At 57.6% G+C, this 24994-nt stretch overlaps 1 protein-coding gene across 1 annotated transcript; it reads right to left on the bottom strand.

Annotated features, from left to right (window-relative positions):
- Positions 1–327: 327 nt before the first annotated feature.
- Positions 328–23619, bottom strand: LIMK1 (LIM domain kinase 1; the record flags this gene model as incomplete). The annotated part of the gene is made up of 16 exons (XM_082856456.1): positions 328–490; positions 568–725; positions 947–1002; positions 3028–3184; positions 3535–3600; positions 3974–4033; positions 5337–5468; positions 5794–5880; positions 6710–6893; positions 7985–8151; positions 8239–8344; positions 13012–13218; positions 14727–14836; positions 15166–15304; positions 21765–21861; positions 23565–23619. The coding sequence occupies 16 exons, from the start codon at positions 23617–23619 to the stop codon at positions 328–330; spliced, it is 1944 nt and encodes a 647-aa protein (XP_082712582.1).
- Between the last annotated feature and the right edge of the window lie 1375 nt (positions 23620–24994).

Raw genomic sequence — 24994 nt, 5'->3', positions numbered from 1 at the left:
GGTACCGGGTATGGGATGGGGTACAGCTCACACGGGTCCTCCAGCTCATGCAAGGAGAAGCGTGAGGGGGTGGTCCCACCAAGACAGAGGTAAGGCAGGGCAAGGTGATGGTGTCTGTGCAGCCAGGCCAGCTCTGGGGCCGGGGGCATAGGAAGGGCAGGGGCCACGGCCCACAGGGTAGAAGGCAAGTTAGGGCCTGGCGCTGGGGAGGGGTCTGGGTGTCCGCTGCCCCGCTGAGGGTGCCACACCTGGCCACCGCACACAGAGGAATCTGGTGCAGGGTGGATTCTCCCGAGTCAGGGACAGGGGCAGCTGGGCGGGCCGGTCTCAGTCGGGGACCTCGGGGTGGGCGGGCAGTCCACTCTCGCCGCGCCGGTAGGTCTCCCAGAAGCCCCTGTCTAGCTGCTCCAGCTGTGGGCCCAGTGGCAGGTGGCCAGCCAAGTGCATGCGGAGCGTCTCCAGCCACTGCTCCAGCTTCACGAAAGAGGGCCTGGGGAGACAGGCAGGGGGATGGTGGGTTCGGGCTCTGCTGGGGACCACCCCACCCTAAGCCCCCAACCCACTCACCTCTTCTCAGGGTCCAGATCACAGCAGCACACAGTAATGGGGAAGAAGCTTGGGGGGCAGTTTGGGGGGCAGTAGCGGTCCAGGAAGCCTCGCACATTGAGGCCAAAATCCATGGTGCGCGGCAGGTAGTCTGGGTCAGCGTTCACCCGCCCGATGATCTGTCCAGCACGAAGCCCAGCAGTTACCCAGGGCCCCTGGGACTGGGCACCACCCAGGTGCATTCGAGGGCAGGTCACACCCGGGCCTGGCGCCCCCTGGACCACCACACCCCTGGGAATGCAGGTGGCTGTGGGCAGCCCCGTTCCCAGAGCCTCCCTGGCCTGGGGCCCCTGCAGACCTCAGCCTGCAGCCTGGGAGTGTGAGCCCACCCCGGACCTACCTCGCACAGGACGATTCCAAAGGAAAACACATCCACCTTCTCATCGTAGCTGCGGCCTGGATGAAGAGACCACTGTCAGCAAGTGCACGGGGCCAGGGATGTCAGCTGGTGAGGGTGCCGGGCCAGGGACCCGCCCACTGGGGGGATGCCCTGGCCAGCAGGTCAGGACAGGAGGCAGATGCTGGAAACCTCTGTAGCATCAGGCCTCAGGCTCTGACACTACCCGAGCCCACCCAGTCTGAGCCAACCTGTTGGCGGGGGTAGGCAGTGGGTAAAGGTGAAAGCCCTGGGCAAGGGGTTCCAGGCCCAGCTCGGTCACTAACCAGCGATGTGACTCTGGGCAGGTCATGGACCTAGTGGTAACCCCGAAAGAGAACTGTGTCAGACCCCTGGAACCTGTGAATGTTATTGGAAAAAGGGTCTTTGAAGTTACGATTAAGTTAAAGATCCTGAGATGAGACAGTCCTGGATTATCCGGGCGGGCCCTAAATGCCATCACAGTTGTCCTTAAAAAAGAGACTGAAAAGGAAAAGACACAGAGGAGGAGGCAGTCACATGAAGACAGAGGCAGAGATTGGACCGATGTGGCCACAAGTCCGGACACGCCAGGATCAGAACCTATAAGCAGCAAGGAATGGATTCTCCCTTAAAATCCCCGGAGGGAGCATGGCTCTACTGGATTTCAGACTTCTGGCTTCCAGAACTATAAGAGAATAAGTGTCTGTTGTTAAGCCACCTGGTTTGTGGTAATTTGTTACAGCAGCCTCAGGGACTGATACAGACTCCCTGAGCCTCAGTTGCCTCAGCTGTAAAATGGAAACAATACCCTCTCTCTGACGACGTTAAAAATAATCAGGACAGCCACTCTCTATTGAATTCTGACTAGCTTACAAACCTTATCTAATTCTCACATTACTCCTTAAAGATAGGGACTATTAACTCCAATTTACAGGTTAAGCTATTGGGGGGGGGGGTTAACTTTGGTCAGAGCTGGCGTTGAGATGACCCTGGCTCTGCGGCCCTGACCCTGTGTCTGCATGTCCCCTGCCTGTGGAGAGGCTTTATAAAGCCCCAGTCTGGGCACACATGGGACCGCTGTGTAACAGGCCTGAAAAAAAAAGAAATGGAGTGGGAGAAAGGGGATCTGTGGGAGGCTGAATAACGGTCCTGGAGGTGTCCCCATCCTAACTCCTGGACCCTGTGAACACGCTGCCTTATACGGGACTTCGCAGGTGTGACTCAGTTAGGGATCTCGAGATGAGATTATCTTGGATCATTCAGCTGAGCCCTATGGGATCACAAAGGTCTTTATGAAGGAGGGTGGAGGGTCAGGGTCAGGGAAGGAGATGTGACAATGGACACAGATGTCAGAGAGAAGAGGCTACGTTGCTGGCCTTGCTGGAGGAGGGACCAGGAGCCAGGGAATGAGGCAGCCTCTAGAAACTGGAAAAGGAAAGGAAACAGATCCTCTCCCCTTGAGCCTCCAGAAGGAATGCAGCCCTGCTGACACCAGACTTCAGACTTCAGTGAGCCTGATACTGGACTCCTGACCTCCAGAACTACGGGATAATTTGTGGGGTTTTTTAAATAAATTTATTTACTTATTTATTTTGTTTTTGGCTGCACTGGGTCTTCGTTGCTGCGCGCAGGCTTTCTCTAGTTGCGGTGAGCGGAGGCTACTCTTCGTTGCAGTGCACGGGCTTCTCATTTGCGGTGGCTTCTCTTGCTGCAGCGCACGGGCTCTAGGCGCGTGGGGTTCAGTAGCTGTGGCTTGCGGGCTCCAGAGCGCAGGCTCAGTAGTTGTGGCGCACGGACTTGGTTGCTCCGCGCGGCATGTGGGATCTTCCCGGACCAGGGCTCGAACCCGTGTCCCCTGCATTGGCAGGCGGATTCCCAACCACTGCATCACAGGGAAGCCCTAATTTGTGTTTTTTAAGCCAAGTGTGTGATGACTGGTTGCAGCAGCACAAGGAAACCAACGACAGGACTCAAAGAGGGGCAGGGCAGGACCTCCGCCTCCTGCAGCTCCGCCTGGGACCGCGGGGCCCTGGGGGATGTGCCAGGCGGGGCTGCCGACTCACCGTGGATCATCTCGGGCGCCATCCAGTAGGGGTTGCCCACCACCGTGTAACGCTTTTTCCGGTCTGGCTTCTTGAGGCTCCGCAGGTCCTCGGGCTGCGTCTTCTCGTCCACCATAAGCCGCGCCAGCCCGAAGTCGGCCACCACCACGTTCTTGTTCTGGGTGACCCGGAAGCAGAGCCACACTGAGACACGCCCCTGGCACCACCTGCCCACTCCCTCCTCGACCACAGCCTGTGGTCCCTCAGTCACTGCCCCTTAGAGCCGGGCTCCCTGGGCCCACTTGTCCCCCATTGAAATACATCCCCCCCCAAAGCTTCTTTCAGGAAGCCTGCCCTGACCACCCCAGTCCACACACCCGGGCCCTCCTCCGGGCCCGCAGCCCCTGGTGCAGCCTGGTGTGGGCGGCTCTCCGTCAAGGCCACACTGACAGCAGAGCCCCCGCCCCCACACGTCTAGCGGCGTGGTGGGCGGGGCCCCCGCTGTCCCCTCCCGGCCCGGCCGCTCACCTCACGAACCAGGCAGTTGTGGGAGTTCAGGTCCCGGTGGATGATGTTCATGGAGTGGAGGTAGGCCTGAGGGTGGGGGGCACGGGGGTCAGGGGGCAGCCGTGCTGAGGGCCCCCAGCCCCGCCCTGGTCACCCCAAGGCTCCCACCTTCCCCCCTCCCACTGGATCCCCTCTGTCCTCTCTCAAAGCTTCCTGTGCCTTCCATTTCTAAACTTGTGAAGTTTAGGTGAGCGCTGGAGAACGTGTTTTGGTTTTCGTTTTTTGCCGCACCGCGTGGCCTGTGGGATCTTACTTCCCCGACCGGGGATGGAACCCGCGCCCCCTGCAGTGGAAGCGCGGAGTCTTAGCCACTGGACCACCAGGGAAGCCCCGAGATGCTTTTATAAGTGGGGCCTGATCACCCAGCCCACACGCCCCGCGGCAATCGGAGCCTACTCACCATCCCCGAAGCGATGTCCTTGGCAAAGCTCACCCTCTGACTCCACGGGTACTGGCTGTCCTGGAGGTGGGGAGAATGACCAGGATGAGCCAACGGGGCCACAGTTGCAGGACATTGGGTGAGAGAGAGACAGGAAGGGGCGACTGTCCTGTAGGGTCTGATGACACACCCCCAACTCTCTTCTACACCCACAACTGTCCCTTTTTTTTTTTTTTGCCATGTGGCTTGTGGGATCTTAGCTCCCCAACCAGTGATTGAAACTGCGGCCCCGGCAGTGAGAGTGCTGAGTCCTAACCACTGGACTGCCAAGGAAGTCCCTCACAACTGTCCCCTCTAAGGGCTGTGGGTGAATAATTCAAAACAATTTTCCAACAGAACTGGTTCCAAACAGTGACGGGGTGGGAGCTACTCTTCTATAGTTCCTGACCTACCTCCTCTGAGAACAAAAACTCTCTCTTCTACAAAATCCCATTTTTTCGAGTTTTTAAAAAACCTGAACCTGCTTTCATGGCCCAGCAGAGACGGGCCTGGCAAGGTCGCCTGCAGAGAGCTGCGGTGAGTTACTCTGGAGAACAGGGCTCTGGGCTCAACTCATTTGGGGAAACACCCCATGCTCTCCCCCCATCTCCTTGGAGACCTCAAGTGGGAGAGCAAGGACATCAGAACGTATTAAAGATTCAGGTGCAGCCAGGAAGCCTGCGCTGGTGCAGCCCAGCATTTCTGAGTTGCACTGGACCATAGAATCCCTCTGAGAAGTTACACCTGTCCGGAGCCCGCAGGGACCATACTCTGGTGACAGCAGGTAATCCAACGTAAGGGACTGAGGACTCAGCGGCGATGGAAGGGAACAGGGTCTCCGGGTCTGAGGGTGATGCTGGGGTGGTGATGCTGAGCGTCGGATCCCGGGGCACCGTGAGCATCCCAGGAGAGCTGGAAGCTCCCCTCCAAATGCTTCTTTTTTAGAGGAGGATCGGTAATTTCATCCAAGCTGTCACAGCAAGTTCTGAATTTTATACGTCATGGCAAACAGTAAGTGACTTGGTTTTGCTTAGAAGCAAAACAAAGACCCTCTGGGAGAGGTAACCTATGGCAGGTGCACGGGGTTAACCTGACGGCCTGTGCATCCCCTCAGCAAAGCTGCCACCCTTCTCTGGGCCCCAGCTTCCCCCCGCACCTTAGATGGAGTCAGTTGCTCCCTTATTTGATTCAGAATCAGGGTCTGGAGGGCCTCTGACACCAGAGGCCGATCCCCAGTGAAGAGCCTGGGAGGAGACTGGGACCGACAGAGGAGCCGCTGGGCCCAGGGTCCTAGGGCAGGAGCGGCTGGGACGGGTCTCAGGCAGGGGCTCTGCCCGGCACTCACCATGCCCTTGATGAGGGCCCGGAGCGTGCCACCCTTGATGTACTCGGTGATAAAGTTGAGCCTCTTGTCCTTGTAGAGCACCCCAATGAACTTGAGCACGTTGGGGTGCTCCAGGCATCGCATGACCTTCACCTGGTGGGGTGCAAACAGGCTGGGCCCACGTCTCCTTCTCCCCGTTTCCCACCAGAGGCCACCACGGACAGTTCCAAAGATGGAGGAGCCTTCAAGCCCCCGGGGTCACACCTGCCGGCTGCCGTGCTCTTTGCTTGGGCTGCTCCCACCCCCAGCGACGTCCTTGCCCCTCTCGCCCTCCTGGCAGATAGTTTCTCTTCTTCCAGCGTGGGCTTGAGCGACACATCCTCCTGGAGCCCTCTGCCACCCCACCCCCTCTCAATGGCGAAGGGTGGGGCAGGTCCTAGGAGTCTGGTGCAGAGGGTGCAGCAGGCCCCTCACCCACCTCCTTGAGGAACGTCCGCTGGGTCTCCTCATCGAAGCGGATCAGCTCCTTCATCACCATCACCTCGCCTGTCTCCCGGTGTGTCACCTGCGTGGGGACGCCCAGGGGTTGAGACTCAGCACAGGCACGTGCTCTGCTCTAGGCCCGCCCTGCAGGAGGCCCAGCCCCACCCCAGGCAGATGGACAGACGGCTTCTTCGCAGACTTTTCATGGGATGCTCGCAGCCCCCGAGGGGGTGGGGCTTAAGTCCTTTACAGGTGAGCAAACTGAGACTCAAGAAGGTTTCCCACCAGGGTCCACGGTCACCCAGGTGGCAGGAAGGGGGGTGGCCAGGGCTTGGGTCCAGGACCGCCTGACCCAGAGGCCAGTTCTCTTTCCTCTGCTCTGCTGGGCTGTCTCCTGGAAGTCAAATGGTAGCTCTACCAGAGATTCTGACCAGGGACAGGGGCTGGGGCCTGTCTGCACACGTGGGCAACCTGGCTAGTGCCTTTTGTATAACTCTGAACCTTCCAGTCTGGTCATAGCCAGGTGACATCAGAGCCAGGGAAGGGCTCATGTCTTGCTGTGAGAGAGTGTGAAGGGGGTGAGCAGCCCAGAGGCCAGGAGGGGGCTGGTATTGGGCTCAGTAAGGGGGCCTGGGGGAGGGAGCCTTCAGGGTCAGTCCGGGCTGCCCTCCCATCCCCCACCCTGAGGAGCCACTTTTCGTGGTCTATCTATAGTAAGTCCCCTCCCCCTAACTAGCTCAGGGAGGCCCAGGTGGAGGAGAGCTCTGGCCAGCGAGTCTGGAAGCCAGATACCCGTCCACTGGGGCTTCCTGGGGACACTGGTGGGAGGAGGGTGGAGGACCAACAGGTCACACACAGACTGCCCCCCTGCTCCCACCCACGGCCCCATCCCTGCCTGGCGTGCCCTGTACCTTGATGGCCTGGCCGAAGCAGCCCTTGCCCAACACCTCCCCGTGGATGAGGTCCGAAGGCCGGAAGATGCGGTGCGGCCGGCAGACCACACGGAGGGACTCGGAGCGACCCAGGTCCTTGCGCTGGGAGGCCGGAGAGCCCAGCGAGCCGGCGCCCGGGGACCTGTCGATGCTGCAGCTCCTCCTGGGGGGACACACCCAGTGCCCGCTGCCACCAGGTGGGCACCCGGACGAGGCCCCCTTGGGGGGAGGCCAGGTCTTGGCCCTGCCCCCTTCCCCCTACCTGCCATGCCCCTTCGATGCCAGTCTATGTACAGTCACCTGTACAGCCAGAAAGGGCGGCAGAGGACAGCTCTTCCGGGGCAGTCATAAGGCTCTTGCCCCATCCTGATGCCAGCACCCAGTGCCCTGTCTGGCTTGGACTTCCTGTTAAGGTAGGAATGTTTGCCCTAGGCCTTCTCTGCCTGGTGACCCTGGATCAGACGCTTTGTCTCCCAGCATTTGAGTCCCAGGCCTTGGAGTGCAGATGCAGACTACCTGCCCAGAATGCCCACAGGTGGCCTTGCAGGGTAGCCTGAGCTCCAGACAAATGCAGGGGAGGCGGAAACACATGCCTTCAGTATCACTGTTTCTTAGCGTAAAGGCTGTCATCCCAGGTGTCCCCCTCAAAGCCTTGACCAGGAGTCCTGAGCAGACCCCTGCAGTGAGTGGCACGAGGACCAGCCTGCTTCTGGGCTTCTTCCTGGTGCCTCCCCACCTCTCTTTAAGATGGTACAGGGCACTTGGCCCCTCTGGCCTGGACCACCACAACAGTCCCCCAGCTGTCTCTGGTCCTGGGCACCTCCCTGCAAAGGGGACCAGAGTGGTCTCTGTGAAACACATCACTGTGCTGCAACACCCTTCGGTGGCGCCCCGGGATGGGCAAAGCCCGAAGACCCCGGCCACGAGTTTCTGCCTCAGAGCCCATCACTCCCCAACACATCCGATGCCCCAGCATCCTGAGCTGCTGGCCAGCTGCTCCTCGAAGCCAGGGCGCTGGTCCACCCTGGAAGCGCTGTCATCCCCAGCTGGGGGTGCTGCTTTCCCCGTCTGCTCCTCATTCTCCTTCTCTTTCTAGCCCCCTGCACCCCTTGCCGGCCTCCTTCTTTTTGCAGGGCTGACTCCCCCATCAGACTGTGAGTTACCGGAGGGTAGGGACCAGGTCCCATGCCCCCTGAGGCCCAGCGTCAGTGAAAGTACCAAGATTCAGTACATCAAGGTGCAGGGCTGACTTACAGGACAGGCTTCTGCCGGCCGGAGCTGCCCGCCTCCCCGCTGGGAGTGTGAACCGGGGAGACCAGGGGGCTGGACTCAGGCCCGAGCCCGTGGCCCAGTGCGTCATGGGGGTCATGCTCAAGAGTCAGCTGGAGCAGGCGGCTGGTTTCCTGGATCAGCAGATCAATCTGGGGAGAGCAGGAGTGTGGACAGGTGAGTCTCAGGGGTGGTGCTCTCAGGGGAGCACCACATCCAACCAGACTCAGGACCCATACCTCGTCCAAGGGCACATTCCGGATGGGTGTGCCATTGATTTCCAGGATCCGGTCTCCAACATGGATGGAATTCTTCACATCCGGGCTCATGCAGCCTGGGTCCACTCTGTGGGCATAGAGCGGTGGTCAGACCCCTGCTCACCCCACTAGGAAACCAAGGCCAAGGGGATCAGATCAGGAGCGTGGGGCAAACCATTCTATCTTGTGTGATCGGCAGGTGGCAACCGGCGGGAACACCGAATTCTGGTTTGGTGGGAAGAGTTCTATAGTAATTACAATGCTTGCCCCCTATGGGTGTGGAACTGGAGAAAAGTGGCATGCCCTCCAGGTGTTTGCCCCCCTATACTAGATGCTCGGGGGCTCCTGTTCAACAGAGCGTTGTCTCTGCCATGGAGGACAGACCTCTCCTTCTACCTGGCTGGTACGTGTGGGGCAGACAAGCGTCAAAGAGTCCTAAGAGGGTCTGGACCCACTGCTTCCTACCTGACCCCCAAACTTGCCCTGCAAGATGAAGCTAAGGCTCCCACTCCTCTGGGATCGGCGGGAAGGAGCCAGTAGCCTGGGCTGGGCCACAGCTGCAGGGTGGAGATGGGGCTGGTGCCCTGGATTACTTGGCCATAAACTAACTCACGGAATGGCCAACTTGCCAAATTTACTCGCTTCTTTTAACTCCTTGGTGTTAACTGTCTGATTGTCATTTTGTCTTTGTAAAAGCTTTTCAAAGAATGGTCACTTTGTCTCTGACCTGAGATGGGGAAGGGCTGGGGGAGGGTGGGCAGGACAGAAAGGAGACTGAGAGCTTTAAGAAAAACAGATTGCTAGCAATTTTTCAATTATCGAGAGTATATTCTCACATGGGGGAGAAGTGCTTCCTTACACAGGAAAGTCAGGTAATAAATACAGCAGGAAGAACACAGAAAATCACTTTGTAGCCATCACAGAATTATCTGTGGATGCTAGAGTCAGTGAAAGGCTGCTGGAAACAGGATATTTACAGACTCATATCTCACAGATGACTCAAACTGGTTACACTGCAAAGGGGAAAAAAAGTCCTTTACAGCAGAGAGAGTGGACTGCACTTTAACCAAATAATCGAAGCTGACATCCCCAATAAAGGGAGCACTTCACTGACATCCTGTGTCTACCAGTAAGATGCACAGAGAAGGACACTGCATCAGTTATCTGGTTAAAATGCATGACTTCAACCTAAGGAAGAGGAACCCTCTGTAGAACCCCAACGGAGGGGCATGCTTCCTTAACTGACTTGCACTCTTCACACATGTCAAGGTCATAAAGGACAATGAAAAGCTGAGGAACTGGCACAGATTAAAAGAGACCGAAGAGACGTGAGGATTCAATGCAATGTGTGATCCTGGATTGGATCTTGGGTCAAGGGGGAAACTGCCATAAAGGACAGTGTTGAGACAACTGGCAAAATTCGAATGTGGACTGTATACTGAATACAAGTGTCAATGTTAAACTTCCTAAATATCATCATTACACTATAAGATACAATGGACAATTATGTAAGGGAATGCCCTTGTTCTTAGGAGAAGGTCTGAAGTATGTGGGGGGAGGATGGGTCAATGGTGCCTACAACCTCCACTCAAATGATTTAGTAAAAAAATAGCAATATGTACGTGTGTGTATATACAAATAAGTATATATATGTACATACACACAAATACATAGACAGAGGGAGAGACACACATGCCTCAAGTGTGGCAGAAAGTTAAAATTGGTGAACTTAGGTAAAAGGTGTACAGGTATTCAATATACTTATTATTTTAGTAATTTTTCTGTAAATTTGAAATTTTCAGGATTAAAAAAGTTAAAAAATAGTGAATATATTTTCATGGATAAAGACTTCTTATGGATATAGCCTTAAAAATATATTCCTGGGCTTCCCTGGTGGCGCAGTGGTTGGGAGTCCGCCTGCCAATGCAGGGGACACGGGTTCGTGCCCCGGTCCGGGAAGATCTCACATGCCGCGGAGCGGCTGGGCCCGTGAACCATGGCCGCTGAGCCTGCGCGTCCGGAGCCTGTGCTCCACAACGGGAGAGGCCACAACAGTGAGAGGCCCGCGTACCAAAAAAAAAAAATATATATATATATATATATATATATATATATATATATATATTCCTTAGGGAACTGTCTGGTGGTCCAGTGGTTAGGACTCGGTGCTTTCACTGCTGTGGCCTGGGTTCGATCCCTGGTGGGGGAACTAAGATCGCACAAGCTGCACAGTGTGGCCAAAGGGGGGAAAAGAAGCAGGAAAGAATGCTCACCCAGCGAGGGAGGCAGGGAGGAGGTGCCGTGGACCCTCTACTCCTAAAATTCTGCCCAGTTGTCAGGGACCAGCTGGTCTGGGAGTCTCCCCATCTCTCTCACCAATCTGTCTGTTCACTTGTGTATGGAAGGCAGCTGCTGGCCTGGCTGATGCTCAAGATGGGGGTGGAGACGCAGAGTCAAGCCCAGCTTCCTCCTCCCCCCCCCCAGTACCATCTTCACTTCTCACCAGTGCTTAGGCATGGGGCCTGGTACCTAGCAGGTATGTGAGAAACGTTGACTGAATCCAAAGAAAGCTGGCATGTGGCTCCCACACCCAGACACGGGGAACGTTTAAAACTATTTCTCAAGGGTCCATGAAGGCCCAGGAGAAATCTCAGAAGGCCCCAAGGTATCTGACTTCCTCATTGTTCAGACAGAGACCCCAAAGACCCGAGAGGACAAGGGAACTGCTCAGCGTCTCATAGCATGTTATCAACTGCGTCAGCCCCTTAACCTTCATTTCTTCTTACATCTCAGACCTTTTCTACAACCTTTAGAATTTTCTTTAGGGATGATCTGCTAGTATCAAATCTCATTTTGTCTGCCTTAACATGTCTTTATTTCACCTTCATACTTGAAGGATATTTTCATCAAGTATAGAATTCTAGGTTGATGGTTCTTTTTTGCTGAGTGCATTGAATATATCATTTCACTATTTCTGGCTTTCATTGTTTCTGTTGAGAAATCAGGTGTCAGCCTGTTCTGTTTTTGAAGGAAATTTTTTAAAAAATAAATTTATTTATTTATTTATTTTGGGCTGCGTTGGGTCTTTGTTGCTGCTGCACGCAGGCTTTCTCTCTATTGCGGCGAGTCGGGGCTACTCTTCATTGCAGTCTGCAGGCTTCTCATTGCAGTGGCTTCTCTTGTTGCGGAGCATGGGCTCTAGACGCAACGGCTTCAGTAGCTCTGGCACAGGGGCTCAGTAGTTGTGGCTCACGGGCTCTAGAGCACAGGCTCAGTAGTTGTGGCACACAGGTTTAGTTGCTCCTCGGCATGTGGGATCTTCCCAGACCAGGGCTCAAACCCGTGTCCCCTACATTGGCAGGCGGATTCTTAACCACTGAGCCACCAGGGAAGTCCTCCCTATGGCTACTTTTAAAGTCTTTTCTTTTGCCTTTGGTGTTGTAGTTTCACCAGGTGGGGGAATCTATGGGTGAATTTCTTTTTAGTTTTCCTGTTTGAGATTCACTGGGTTTCAGTCTGTGGATTGGTATCTTTTATCAGCTCTGGGAAGTTCTCAGCCATCATATCTTCAAATACTGCCTCTCTCCCATTCTCTCCTCCTGTGATTCTAGACGGATGATTAGAGCTGCTCACTCTGTCCTCCGTACGTCTTAACCTCTCTTTCCCTATTTTCACCTTGCTGTGTTTTTGCTTCTCCCTTCAGCTGTTTAAAACCCTCCTCTACTGCTAAACCCATCTTTCACTTCTAGGGGTTCTATGTGGTTATTTTCCAAATTCATTTGCTCTTTACTCACTTTTTCCAAGGATCTCTTATTTATTAAAACATATGGAGCATAATTATTTTGTATTGTTTCTGATAATCCTACTATCTGCAGGTTTTGCAGGTCTGCTTCTGCCACCTGTTGTTTCCGCTGGTTCCTGCTCACAGTGCCTTGTTCTCTGTGATTTTTGACCAAATGGCTCACCTTCCTTGGGACGCTTATCTCGAGAAATTCTGTGAAGCCTGGAGGTGGGTTCCTCCCAGAAAGGATCTGCATCTGATTCTGTCACGCCCCTAGCGGAGAAGTACTTTAAACTTTTACAATTTTGCCTGGAGGTTTTCTGAACCACCCAGGCATGTGAACTTGCTTGGCAAACCCAAGTGTATGAATTCTCAGGGGAGATTCTCTCTCCCCTTCCATTTAGGTTCAAATCAGTTTATTTTCTAGTTCTGGGAGTTGGTTGCCAGGGGCGGCGGGGTGGGCGGCTGGTGGAAGGTGTGGTTTATTTCTTGTTCTTCCTCACCCTGAGAGCCCTTTGGGGGTTGCAGCTTTATGGGGTGGGGAGGCGTTCTCTTATTAGTCTCACTTTCCTTGAGCAAGTCAGGGCTTTGAGAGACTCAGCCGTGAGAAGACTCGAAAACTGAAGCCTAATTCACCCAATTCAGATTTGCCCTTAAGTCATGGCTGCCTTCCGTGCTCTGCTGACACACCTGGGCTCCTTCCTTCACTTATTCCTGACCTGGTTACTTCTCTTTCTTGTTGAGTCATGCAGGGATTAAAGAAAACATTTAAAATATTTTATCTAACATTTGTTATTTTTTTTGGAGGAATGATTGGACCAGGCATCTGGTATACCAGTTGTCAGAGCTGGGTTCCATCTGGGCCCATGTGCTCACCCATTCTCAGGGCCCCCCTGCCCCAGGGTCAGCCACCCACCTAGAGCATCCGTGCCCACAGCTGCACCAGCTGCAGCCTCAGCAGGCCAGCCACTCACCCCTGGACGCGGACGGTGTGGGAGTGCTCTGTGCTGCAGCCTGGCGGGCCGTGAGGGGGGTCGATGGAGACCGAGAGACCACGTTTGCCATGAGCTGAGGCTGGGATGGATACGAGGGTGACTGTGTGGGGCAGGTGGGAGCTGGGGGAATCAGGCAGGATCTGCTCAATGACGGGGGTCACCACAGTCTGGTAGTAGCAGTGTCCGCTGCAAGAGCCACAGGCGGTGGGGACCCAAAGAGCGGGAAGAAAAGTGTGTCAGGACAGTCAACAGCATCACCCCCACCCTGATCCCTCAGCCCCAGGCTCTCTTCTCCTCCCACCCTCCCCTCACTGCTCCCCAAGGGAAGAGGAGGAGCTTGGCTGCCTGATGGGCTGGGAGCAGGAACTGGGCGTGCTCAGCCCAGCCTTGGCCCTCTCCGGGGCTCACTCTAGGTTGTCTATGCTCCGTCAGCTGGCCAAGATGAGGCCTGGGGATAAGTCCAGTTCAGCAGGAAGTCATTAAGAGTCCATTCAGGATCCTCAAAAGTCATGCTGCCCTCAAATCCAGCTTTATCAGTGTTGCCATAATAAAGAATTTGTCTGGTCTTTGTCCCTGGCTCCTGGGAAAGAGGCTCTAAATCCTTGGAACAGGAGTATCTTCCTTTTTCTTGAGCCCTTCACACGCTTGAGCTAATGTTAATGAGATGACTCAGGCAGCAGGGAGGTGGGTGCCGGTCACCAGAAAGACTGACCACGTGATGAGAGGGCTATGGCTCTGACCCAGGAAACTGAGTTCTGGAAAATGACCTCGAGGAAACTGAGTTCAATCCATGCCCAGTGATTCAATCAATTATGCTACATAATGAAACCCCAATAAAAACTCTGGTGATGCCAGGGAGGACGGGTCACACGTCTTGATTCCATGGGTGGAATGCACAGAAGCTGTGCATTCGAGACCCTCCCGGACCTCGCCCTTTGCGTCTCTTCATCTGGCTGGTCCTGATGTGTAGCCTTTAGTAAAAAACTATCATTGTGAGTATAGTGCTCTCTTGAGCTCTGAGTCATTGAGCGAAGTATCAAAGCTGAGAGAGCTGTGGGAATCCCTGACTTTGCAGCCAATCGGTCAGAAATGCGAGCGGCCTGGGGACTCCCAAACTTGTGGCCGGTGACTGAAGTCAGGGTGAACTTGCTGGGGACAGGTCCTGAGCTCACAGGGTTGGTGGTAACTCTGAGGGTTGGTGCCAGAACTGCACAGCAGTGATGTCAGTAAGAAAGCGGATGTCTGTGGGACTTCCCTGGTGGTCCAGTGGTTGAGAATAAACCTTCCAAGGCAGGGGATGTGGGTTTGATCCCTGGTCGGGGAACTAAGATCCCACATACCGCAGGGCAACTAAGCCCGTGCACTGCAACTACTGAGGCCACGCGCCGCAACTAGAGAGCCCGTGCGCCACAACTAGAGAGAAGCCCGCGCGCCACAACAAAAGATCCCGCGTGCCGCAACTAAGACCGGACGCAGCCAAAATATTAGATAAATATTAAAAAAAAAAAAAAACGAAGAGAAAAGAAAGCTGATGTCTGAGGCTTTCTCCACCTGATTGCTGTGTCTTATATTTCCCAGTGGTTTCTACACTGTCACTATGACTGCCCCCCACATGGAAAGGGGAAGGGCCCTGGAGTGGGAGACGTGTGACACGGCGGGGGCACGCCAGGTGCAGGGAGGGGCGGGGCACTCACCAGTAGAGCTTGGAGTGCTCCACCAGAGTGTAGGTGTCTCCATCACCGATGAAGGTCCCACATGTGAGGCAGACGAAGCATTCGGGGTGGTACTTCAGCTCCCCGGCCACCTGGAAGGGGAGTTGGGGGGGTGGGGACAAGCCACCTCAGCAGCCCCTTCAGCCCCCATAGCTCCTCCCCTCGGCCTCCTCTCAGAAGGGCAGCCCCAAACCAACTTCGGGGCAGACAGAGTTGCCTCCATAATAGCGGGCTGAGGGATACAGACAGAGAAACAGGCTCAGGAGGCACAGAGAATCAGAGAACTAGTGAAAAGAAGAACAAGAGAGATGATGGGAGAGAGATATGGAGCAGGGAAACCTGTGAATACACATGCACACACACACACACACACACACACACACACAGAGGTGAGGTGTGTGAGTGGGGGAGGGGTGCTTACCATGACCAGCCCCTTGGTGATGTGCTCTGAGCACCCGTGGCAAGACTCGCCATAACGGGCCCAGTAGTCCTTCTTGCAGAAAAGCTGCCCATCCTTCTCATAGTACTGGTGTGAAAGGGAGGCACTGCATTCGCAACACCTGGGTGGAAGGGGAGCTGGGGCTCAGAGGGGCCCACCCCTCCCGCACACCTGGGCCCTTCCAGTCTACAGGCAGCACTAGAGAAAGGTGTACCCTCTGGACGGGAGCAGCCTGTGCTGGGGCACAGGGCTTGGCGAGTGGAGCCGGGGATGGATTCAGCGCCCACCCTCTGCCGTGGTCCCTCAGCCCGAAGCCTTGGTACTATGTGCAGCCTGAACAACCACCCTCAGCAGCTCTGCACCCAGGGTGTCTGGCCCACTTGCTAGACCTGGACTGAGAGGTGCTACTCATCTGAGCCCCCTGTCCCTTGTCGTGAAGGAAGATGGTCAGCGAGGGCAGGCAAGTTACTCTCAGTCACCCACCAGTCAGGCCCAGGGAGGGCTGGAACCTGGGAGCCCAGGATTCAGGTTGGGGGGAGCGGGGCTGGAACACACTGTGAGCCCCACTCTTCCAGTCTAGTCGGCTTCCTCTCCCTCCCCCTCCCCCCACTCCCAGCAAAGTGGAGGCAGCTCTGGCAGCTGATGTAGATGGTGGTAACCTTTCGGCGCTGTGAAGACCTACTAAGTGCTGGCACCTTCCCATTTTCTTGCTTAATAAATTTACTAATTCTCACAGGCCACCATGAGGCAGGCATGGCTACCCTCGTTTTAGAGATGAGGCAGATGAACTTAGGAGGGTCTACCCTGCCCAAGGACACAGAGATGGGCACCACAGGCCCCATGAAGATACTCCCAGTTCCACCAAGATACAAGGCAGGAGTTCAGCTCAGTATAGACCAGTCAGTCAGTTAAGAGAGGGGATCTCCAGGCTTCCTAGGCTTCAGCCAGCCCCACGAGTGCTGCCAGGCACAAGAACGGGGTTCAGCATAGGCAGCGGGAAGGCCTGGCTGGTGGGGCCCCTGAAGGGCAGATGGGGAGAAATGATGTACAGGCTTCTTTCTATGTGCCACCCCCCAGGCCAGGAGCTAGACCTACATGCCTGACGTCTTTCCCGTCAAGTGTCCTGGTTGGGTGGGGACCAGCAGCTCAGCCAAGCCAGGGTAATAAGCAAATGCAAAAATGTGGGACCTCCAGTGACTGACACCCTCCTCAACCCCGGGCACAAGCCCCACTGGGTTCTGCAAAGCCTGACCCAGGGTCCTGGCATGCACAGGTATGTTTGGGCCGGAGTACACACTGCGCAGAGAACGGCTAGGGGACCCGTCCAGCTCTGTTGCTGTCTGGGTGCTCTGGGTGATGTACCAAGGTCGCATAGGGGTAGGAGGGCCCAGGCTCAGAGCGCATGGTTCAGTGGGGGAACAAACCAGGAGACAGGAGGGCAGGAAAGACTGGGGCTGGGTCAGAGAGCACTGTGCTCCAGGCAGCCGGGAAAGCCTCCGCTCTACCATAGCCTGCACAGGGCAGCACTCATTGACTGCACTCAATGACTGCTCCTGAACTAGGGAACTGGGGAGGGGAGGGGGGAGGAGGAGGGGGAGGAGGGAGGAGAAGGAGGGAGCGCATAGCAGCAAGAGTGCTGCTGGGACACTGTCCCTTTAAGAGGATCCAGCCAGTTCCCCATTGTCTGGTGGCCTGAGGGGAGGGGCTGGGGACCACAGCTTGGGGCTTTGGGCAGGGGGCGGGCAGGGGAACACAAAATGCCCGGGTTTTGGAAGCCAGGAAGGCGGGGTCTGATGAGCTCTCTCAAAGGGATGGCGAGTGGGGAGGGAAAGCCTCTGGAGGCAGCGCTGGGATGCGGGAGGCTGCAGCGGAAGCAGCGGCTGGACGGGAGCCATGACGTCATCTGTTGCCCCTGCAGTCCTTCCTGCCCCCACAATCGCTGCCGACTGCAGTGGGTGGGCATCTTACCACGGGGCGGGCGACAAGGCAAGGAAGGCACCGAGCCAGGAGGGAGGACACCTGGGGACGGGGAGGTCCCCGGCGCAGCCCCCAGGGGGCTCTAACCTAGCAGGAAGGTGCGCAGCAGGAGAGCAGGCTCCGCAGAGAGGCGGGGCGCAGGCAGCGCACGGTGACCTTGGGGAGATACCCCACTCCCTGTGCGGATCGGTGATTCACTTCGCCCTTCCGCTGACCAGACCCACCAGCCACGAAGCGTGCCACAGGAGTGTCACCGCGGGAGTCTCCCCCACAGCCCCAGGCTGCAGGAAGCAGCCCCCCTCCCCCACCTCGGTGGGCGGGTCAGTCGGGGCTCTGGAGCGGCCGCCTTCCCCCCCCACCCCGCGGAGAGAATGCTCTTCTGCCTGCAAACTCCTAGTCCTTCTCACGCACAAACATTCGTCACTGTAGCAGCCCTGGAAGACCCCACGTTGCTTCACTCAGGCTCTGTGAGTGCAGTCAGCTCCCTGATAACCACTTCCCTGAAGCCTGATCAGATGCGCCCATGGCCCCCCACGCAGCCTGCACCGCCAGCCTCTGCCATTAACCTGCCGGCTCCCCGAGGTCCCAGACCAGGCACCTACAAACGCTGGTGCCCGAAGAGAACAGAAGTGCTTCCTGCCAGACTGGCTCACTCTGTGCACTCAACCAGGAGCAGTTCCCACCCCCAGCGTCCTCAGAACTGCTCCAGGGTGCCCGGGCTCAGCCTCCATCTCAGATAGGGGATCTAGCCCAGGCTCACATAGTAGTTTGGTGGCTGGCGCCTGGGGCCTCAGTGGACCTTTGCCGATGGAAGGCACACAGGAGCCCCTGACTCTGTGCATCCCCTCACCCCACAGGCCCGCATCGGGCCAGGAGCCAGAGGAGGCAGGTGGGGCAGGACATGCCTGGCTCTTGGGGTGCCCCCCAATGCCCCTGCCCCTACAAAGGGTGTCAAGAGAGTAATACCAGGTACAGGGTAGCCCTCTCCCAGAGCAGCAAAGGCAGAGCCAGGCTTGAGCAGGAGAGGAGGGCACTGTGGGGCTGCAGGGGGGATGAACAGGCCAGGCTGGGAAGCAGTGGAAACCCCTACGGCGACAGGTCCTTCCCTCCCGGGGTGCCCTCTACCCAGAGCCACATCCCTGGACACCAAGGGTGAAAAAGAGCAGCTGGGGGACCAGCCTCAAGGGAGACCTGTACCAGAAGGGCCAGGAGCCTCAGCGGTGGCCTGCTTCCCCTCGACAGGCAGCCAACAGTGACCAAGGAGTTTCAGTTCTCCTGCCCCATTGCCCGGCCTCAGGTGGGTCTGTCCCACCATGGCCTCCAGCCCCAGCCCTCACACCAGGGGCCCTGCCCGAGGCCTGGGACAGGTGGGGAGGGGGCTTTCCACTTACTTAGCCCCTCGGAGGAAGCAGCATCTTCTCAGGTTCGAGGCCAGCATCCTTTGCTGCTACCTATCGCAGGGGGGCCCCAGAGGCCTACGGGGAGTGCAGGCGTGGGCCGGACAGGCTGTTTCCCTATCCTACTCCAGGCACTCAGGATTGGAGGCTGCAGAGGGAGGGGCCAGCGTGGCCACACGGCAGGGGAGGAGGATGCCGTGATGTGGGTGCAAGAGGACTTGGTCTTAGCTCACAACAGGAAGCAGCTGAAGGGCCTACTGCCTGGGCTCTGGTGCAGGCGGGGAAGCTTGGCCGGCACTGTGTCCTCAGCCCTGCACACCCGAGAAAGGCACCCTCCGTGCCCCCCGGCCTCTGCTGTAACAAAGGCACTGGAGCCTCTCTGGGGACAGGGAGCAGCTGCTTCTTCTGGTGCTGCCCCCGAGGGAACAGAGCTTGACTTCTATGGACAGTCCATCCTCTTTGCCTGCAAGTCCCCCAAAGAGGGGGGGGGCCCAGCCCAGGCTCCAGCCCCCAGTGCCAGCTGTGCACTCAGCCCTCCTCATCCAGGGTCAGCCCAACCAGCCTCCAGGGAGATGTTACCCGAGTTACGGCAGCCCCAGGGCTCCTGAGCTGCAGGCTTCTGGGAAGGGACCTCCCAGAGGCAGCAGCTGGGCAAAGGGAAGCCTGGACCCCCCTGGGCCTGGCCACGACCTCCCAGGAGGCTGGAACAGAGAAAGGGGCTGGCTCTGCGGTGACAATGGGCCCACAGCAACTCTGTCGCTGCAAGGCTCTCGGAGCCCAGGGGCTGGTGGCAGCCCCGCTTCATGGCACTGAGATGCTTCCAGGGGCCCAGCAAGCAGCGACTCCTCTCTGAGCTGCTTTCCTGACTGTCAGGGGAGTGAGGACACCGTTGGTTGGCCTCAACCAGGTTAGGGGGCTGTTGGGAGGACCACATGCCGCGGGGCCAGAAATACTGTGTAAGTCGTGGAACCATGTGGAAGCCATGGCTCTTACTGCCTGTGGGCCCTCCCTCACTGTGGGAGCCTTCCCTGTGTCCCCACTGCACCGGGGCCTAACCCAACGTGCCCCCTCCCTACCGCCCCCTCCCGGGGCCTCAGCCCTCTGCTGGTTAACAGGGCAGGGACCCCTCCAAAGCTAGGTTCCACGCATCCTGCCCCACTGCTGCCCTTCTGTGGCTTCTGTGGCTGCACGCCTGGCCCTCCCCCATGTCTCCCAAGGCTCTACCTCCCTCCCCACCCCATGCACCGGGGCCCCCAAAGTTCTTCCCTGGATTTCTCTTGGCCTCTTCTCAAATCCCATCCCCCAGCACTGAGTAGGCTGTTGTCTCTGCCCTTCCCACCTCTGACCGGTCTCAGATCACCTCGGCCAGCTTTCGGGAGGGCACTGCCTCCCTGGCTAGCCTACTGCACCTCCACCTCAACAAGGACAGGGCACAACTCCTCACCAACACGGCCCCCAGCTCCACCAGAGCCAACAGACCACTGGCCTCCTCTGCACCCGGGGTGAAAAACCAGACTCTGCTGTAGATTCTGCCCCTGCCACTCACCAGCCCCCAGCTCCACCCCACAGCCCCTGACTTCTTCAGCTCTGCAGTGACTTGGAGTGAGACAGACATAGGTTCAAGTCCCAGCTCTGGCTGTTGCAACTTTCAGCAAGTCACTTGATTTCTCCGAGCCTCCATTTCTTACGTGGAAATCGAGCGAATAACGGCCCCTCCTACAGTTATGGTGAAGGTTTAATGAAATGACATTACAAGAGTCACCAATGAATAGTGGCTAATATGACTAATCCTTGCCAAATATCGTCCCTTCTAGATCTGAAACTCTCTCCACTCTTAGTCACTGTCCTATGTCAGGTCTTATGGGCACAGAGCCCCGAACTATTGACAGTCCCTTCCCTGCCATGTTACCACCATCTGCCCACCGGGATGGATTTTTCAATAGCACTTCTGCCCACATCCCTCCCCTGCTTTCTCACCCCCTCTGCTGGCTCCCTACTGCCCTCAGAAGCTACTGATCTTGGCATTCAGGGCTCTTCACTGAATCGATCCTAACTCTGCCTCATCATCATGTCTCTCGACTCACTCTGTTCCAACCAGATGAGCTGATCCCGGGCCTTCAACGGTTTGCACTGTCCCACCTCCCTGTCTCTGCCTGTTCAGAGGCCCGTTCCTCCCTGAAGGCTTCCTTCTGAACACCTGGTTGGGAACCCCAGGACACGGAGCCCACCTCTCCTCTGGGCTCCCCAGCCAGTGCGCGTACTGTGTGTTCATTTCGCTCACTGGCTGTGTATCTTCGGTCAAGAGAATTAACCTCTCCGTGTTCCGATTCACGGAGACAACTCGTATCCAACTATAAAAAGTCCTTAAAACAGTGCCTGGCCCTTCCTAAATTGTAGAAAACGTTAAGACATTTTTATAAAAGAAAAAATATATCCTTGTCGGAGCCTCCCACTGCCCAAATTAAACTCCTTCGGCCGGTGGTTGATGCCCTGACCCCAGCTGGGCCTCGCCACTTTACCTTCCCTCCTTTTGGGTGCTTTCCTGCCTGAACTCTGCCGTTTACTGACTGGGCCAGGCCCCGTCACCATTCTACCCTTTGCACCTGCTGGGCCCTCTGTCTGGAGCTGCTTCCTACCACACTTCTCCATGTGGGAAATCTCACATCCCCAGCTCTGGCCCTACAGAGCTATCTAAGGCTACCCCCTGCCCCTGCTTCTCAGGACGGTGCTACTGGATTGCTGGGCCACCTCTGGGTCCCCATGTGCTCCACCACAGCTCTGGTCCTACTCTCCTACACTTGGGAGTTGGTGTCCGGAGGGAAAGGACTGGTCTTACTGGATAGGCATCTTCCAAACTAGCCTGGGGCCCATGAAGGAGGCCCAGCTCCTCCCAAGGCTTCTCTCTGGAGCACCAGCACCCAGAAGGCAGGGGCGCACTACCCTCCACTCCTCCCCCACCAAGGAGCCAACAGGCCTTGGTATTACGAGCATAAATGCAAGTCTCGCCTCTTCTCTCCTTTTCTGTCTAGAATGACAAAAAAGAAAGGCCTCCAGGGATCTTCTAGTCCAAATGCTTCATTTCACAGATGGGGAAAACTGAAGCCAAGGACTTGCTGGAAGTCACAACCAGAGATGGCACCAGGAGGGATGGCCACGTCTCTGGCAGGCCTTGCTTAGGGCACCCGAGCTCAGGTCAGCCTGCCCTACCTGAAGCAGTCTGCGTGCCAGTCAGCATTCAGGGCCTGGAGGTACTGGCCATCGTAGATCCTCTGGCCGCAGCTTGCACACACGGGCAACTCGCTTCCTGCAGGGATGGAAAGGGCGTTAGGAACCATTCTCAGGAGGCGCAGTTTGCTGCGGGCCTGCACTGGCCTGCGCCAACTCCACATGCACCTCCACAAATCCTCCTGTACACACGCAGCGCCCAGGCTGAGCAGTCGCTGTACAGAGCAGGAGGGAGAATGCAGGTCTGAGAGTCTTGCTGAGACCACAGCTGAACTACCAAGCTCCTCTGGGCCTCAGTTTCTCTCTCTGTAAACTGAAGAGGAGGAGCAGGTGTCCGCCAACCCCCAGCAATGGCATCCTTCAACTCAGGGTCTGGCACGGTAAATGCGGAGAAAGAAAGCAGCACAATTTGGAAATAAGGCAGTGGGTGACACTCTTGTCACAGCCCCCCTTCCTCTCCTGCCTGCCCAGTCCCTTCAAAGGGCAGGGACTGGACAGGGCTAGGTTGGTGCGTCCTGTACTGAAGCCCCCTGGAAGGCTTGGCTATGCCGTGGCCTAACATGGGGCCAGGGCCGTAGGACTGGGCTCCCAGACACCTGCTCCAGGGAGGCCAGACACCTCTTCAAGACGGCCACTAGGCATGCTTAGTCATCCCTGGGGCCTGACACCCTTGGAGCTGGGTGGGCCCTGGAAGATCCCCCAGCCTGCCCCTTCCCATTGTACAGTTGGGGAGACTGAGCCCTGGAGAAGGTAAGGCTTGCTGGGTCACCAGCCAAGCTCCAAGGCCACAGTCTGCCCCTCCATGAGGACCCAGGGACCTAGGAGCTACCATAAGGTGGGCCCCTGCTCCAAGTGGGCCTTCAGGGACCTGGGGGAGGGTTGGCAGTAGCCCCAGGGGAGGGCAGGGCTGGAGGAGCTGGCATAATAGGACTTTTGTTGAACCTGGTGGACCTATGAGATTGCTCGGATGAGGAAACCCAGGAAAGGAGACCCCAGGGAGAGAATCTTGGGGTCTTCATAACCCTAACTGTCCTGCAAACCCAAGCCTTGGGCCCCAGTAGGGGGAAGGGGCAGAAGAGGCGGCTAGGATGAGAGTCACCCTCCCAGCCAAGACTGATGGCAGGCACTGGGTTTGGTGCAGGGAGAGGGGGTGGGGGCCCCAGCATACAACCAAAAGTTCCCCAGAGGCGCATCTCTGCTCTGTCCATTCTGCCCCCAGGCTCCCAACACCAGCACCACGGGCCAACTATGTGGCCCTCAACTGTACAAACGAGGAAACTGAGGCCCAGCAGGCAGCACCTGGCTCAAGGTCACGGAGCCGGCCAAACGCTGGGCTGCGAGTCAGGGCTGAGGCTTTCCCAGCGACTCTTTCTTCCAAGGCCTGTTCCAAGGGATAAGGGCGAGCCCCGGGTGGACACAGCTCGCGGATGGAGGCCAGGACTGGGCGAGCTGTGCCTGGGATTCCTCCCGGGTGGTCGTCGGTCAGGGGATGGGAGCAGGCGGGGATGAAAGGGAGGAGGGGCCCTCCGACTGCGGGAGGGCAACCCACCGGGGCCGAGGAGGGGGAAACAGGGTGGGAGCTTTTCAGGGAGGGGCCTGCGGGCTTCGGAAGGACGAGCTCATCCCGGAGGACACAGGGGCGCGGCCTCGCGGCAGACCCAGCCTCCGCGGCGGCCAGGCCCGGCCCCCACCCGTGCTCCCCGCTTCCCCTTCTCCCCCAGCGCGGTGCGCCCGCCCGCCCGGCCCCTTGGTCGGCGCCCCGCCGGCCCGCACCCCGCGCACCTTCCTCTCCCATACGTTCTTCCCTCCAGGTGCAACAAAGTAGCGTCAACCTCATGCACTCGGCGGGGGGCGGGGCCCGGCGGGGCTGGGGCTGGGGGCGGCCCGGGCCCCGCAAGCTCGCCCGCAGTCGCCGCCGCCGCCGCCGGCCCGGGAGGCGGGGGCGGAGAGCGCGGGCCGGGCAGGGATGGGCTCGGGGCTCGCGGTGCCGCCGCCGCCGCCGCCGCCTCTCAGACACCGGTTCCGGCACCGGCTCCGCGCCGCGGCGGCCTGAGGAGCAAGCGGAGGGGCGGGCCGGGGCGGGGCCTCGGAGCTGCGGCACGGGGGCGGGGCGGGGCGCGGGCGAGCGGCCGAACTGCCCTGCGCGGCCCCGCCCCGCGCCCTCGGCGGCGCCCCGCCCCGCTCAGCTCCTCCTTTCATTCATTCTTCCTGGAGTGACAACACTCTGCTCCGCGCCACTTTGGCTAAGCCCAAAGCTGCGGCTTAGGTGGAATGCGTGCTCTGATGCGGCAACCTAGGGGGTGTAGAAGCGACAATTAGGGGCCTCGGTTTCCCTGCGGGGAGCCCCTAGACCCAAGCCTGCTGGATGGGGGCCAAGAACCGAGACCCGACCCGGAGGAGACGTTGTGGATGGACCCTGAGGACCATAGTGGTTGCCTTGGGCAGGGGCGCCGGCGTGGTCCTCTCCTTCCCTCCCTCCCTCCCTCCCTCCCTCCCTCCCTCCCTCCCTCCCTCTTGTTTTTTTTTTTGCCGTATGCGGGCCTCTCACTGTTGTGGCCTCTCCCGTTTCGGAGCACAGGCTCCGGACGCGCAGGCTCAGCGGCCATGGCTCACGGGCCCAGCCGCTCCGCGGCATGTGGGATCTTCCCGGACCGGGGCACGAACCCGTGTCCCCTGCATTGGCAGGCGGACTCTCAACCACTGCGCCACCAGGGAAGCCCCCTCCCTCCTTTCTTAATATTCAGATTGATGCTGGTGCCCTCATTCTGTCTGCTGGTCAGATGGCCCTAAAGCACTTATAGTAAAGTGTCCCAAGGAGGTGTGGAGGTCCTCGGAGGCTGGACAGCAACGTTTTTTGCTTGTTTGTTGCTTTCCTATAGGGTATATATCAGGCAGGGTCCTGGCAGGAAACAGAGAAGCACTCAGCAGGGATTACTGAGCAGAGTTTAATAAAGGAGATTTTACAGCGGACTTGGCAGCATTAAGGGAAACCCATGAGGGCACTCACGGCCTCAGGAGGTGGCAGCAGGTAGCACCCCTGGGTGAAGGGGCTTGGGAGAGGGCCCCAGTGCAGGGTGCAGGGGGATACTGAGTGGACCTAGAGGGGCTGTGGGCCTGTGCCTGTTAGGTAGAGGATCTCACCCAGATTTTTTTTTGTTTTTAAATTTATTTATTTTAAAAAAATTTTTTCATTTATATATATATTTGCTTCA

This window comes from Leucopleurus acutus (genome assembly GCF_964270905.1).
Source record: "Leucopleurus acutus genome assembly, chromosome: 16".
NCBI classification, from domain to species: domain Eukaryota; kingdom Metazoa; phylum Chordata; class Mammalia; order Artiodactyla; family Delphinidae; genus Leucopleurus; species Leucopleurus acutus.
Note: the sequence above shows the minus strand (reverse complement) of the source record. Positions and strands in the feature narration are given on the sequence as shown.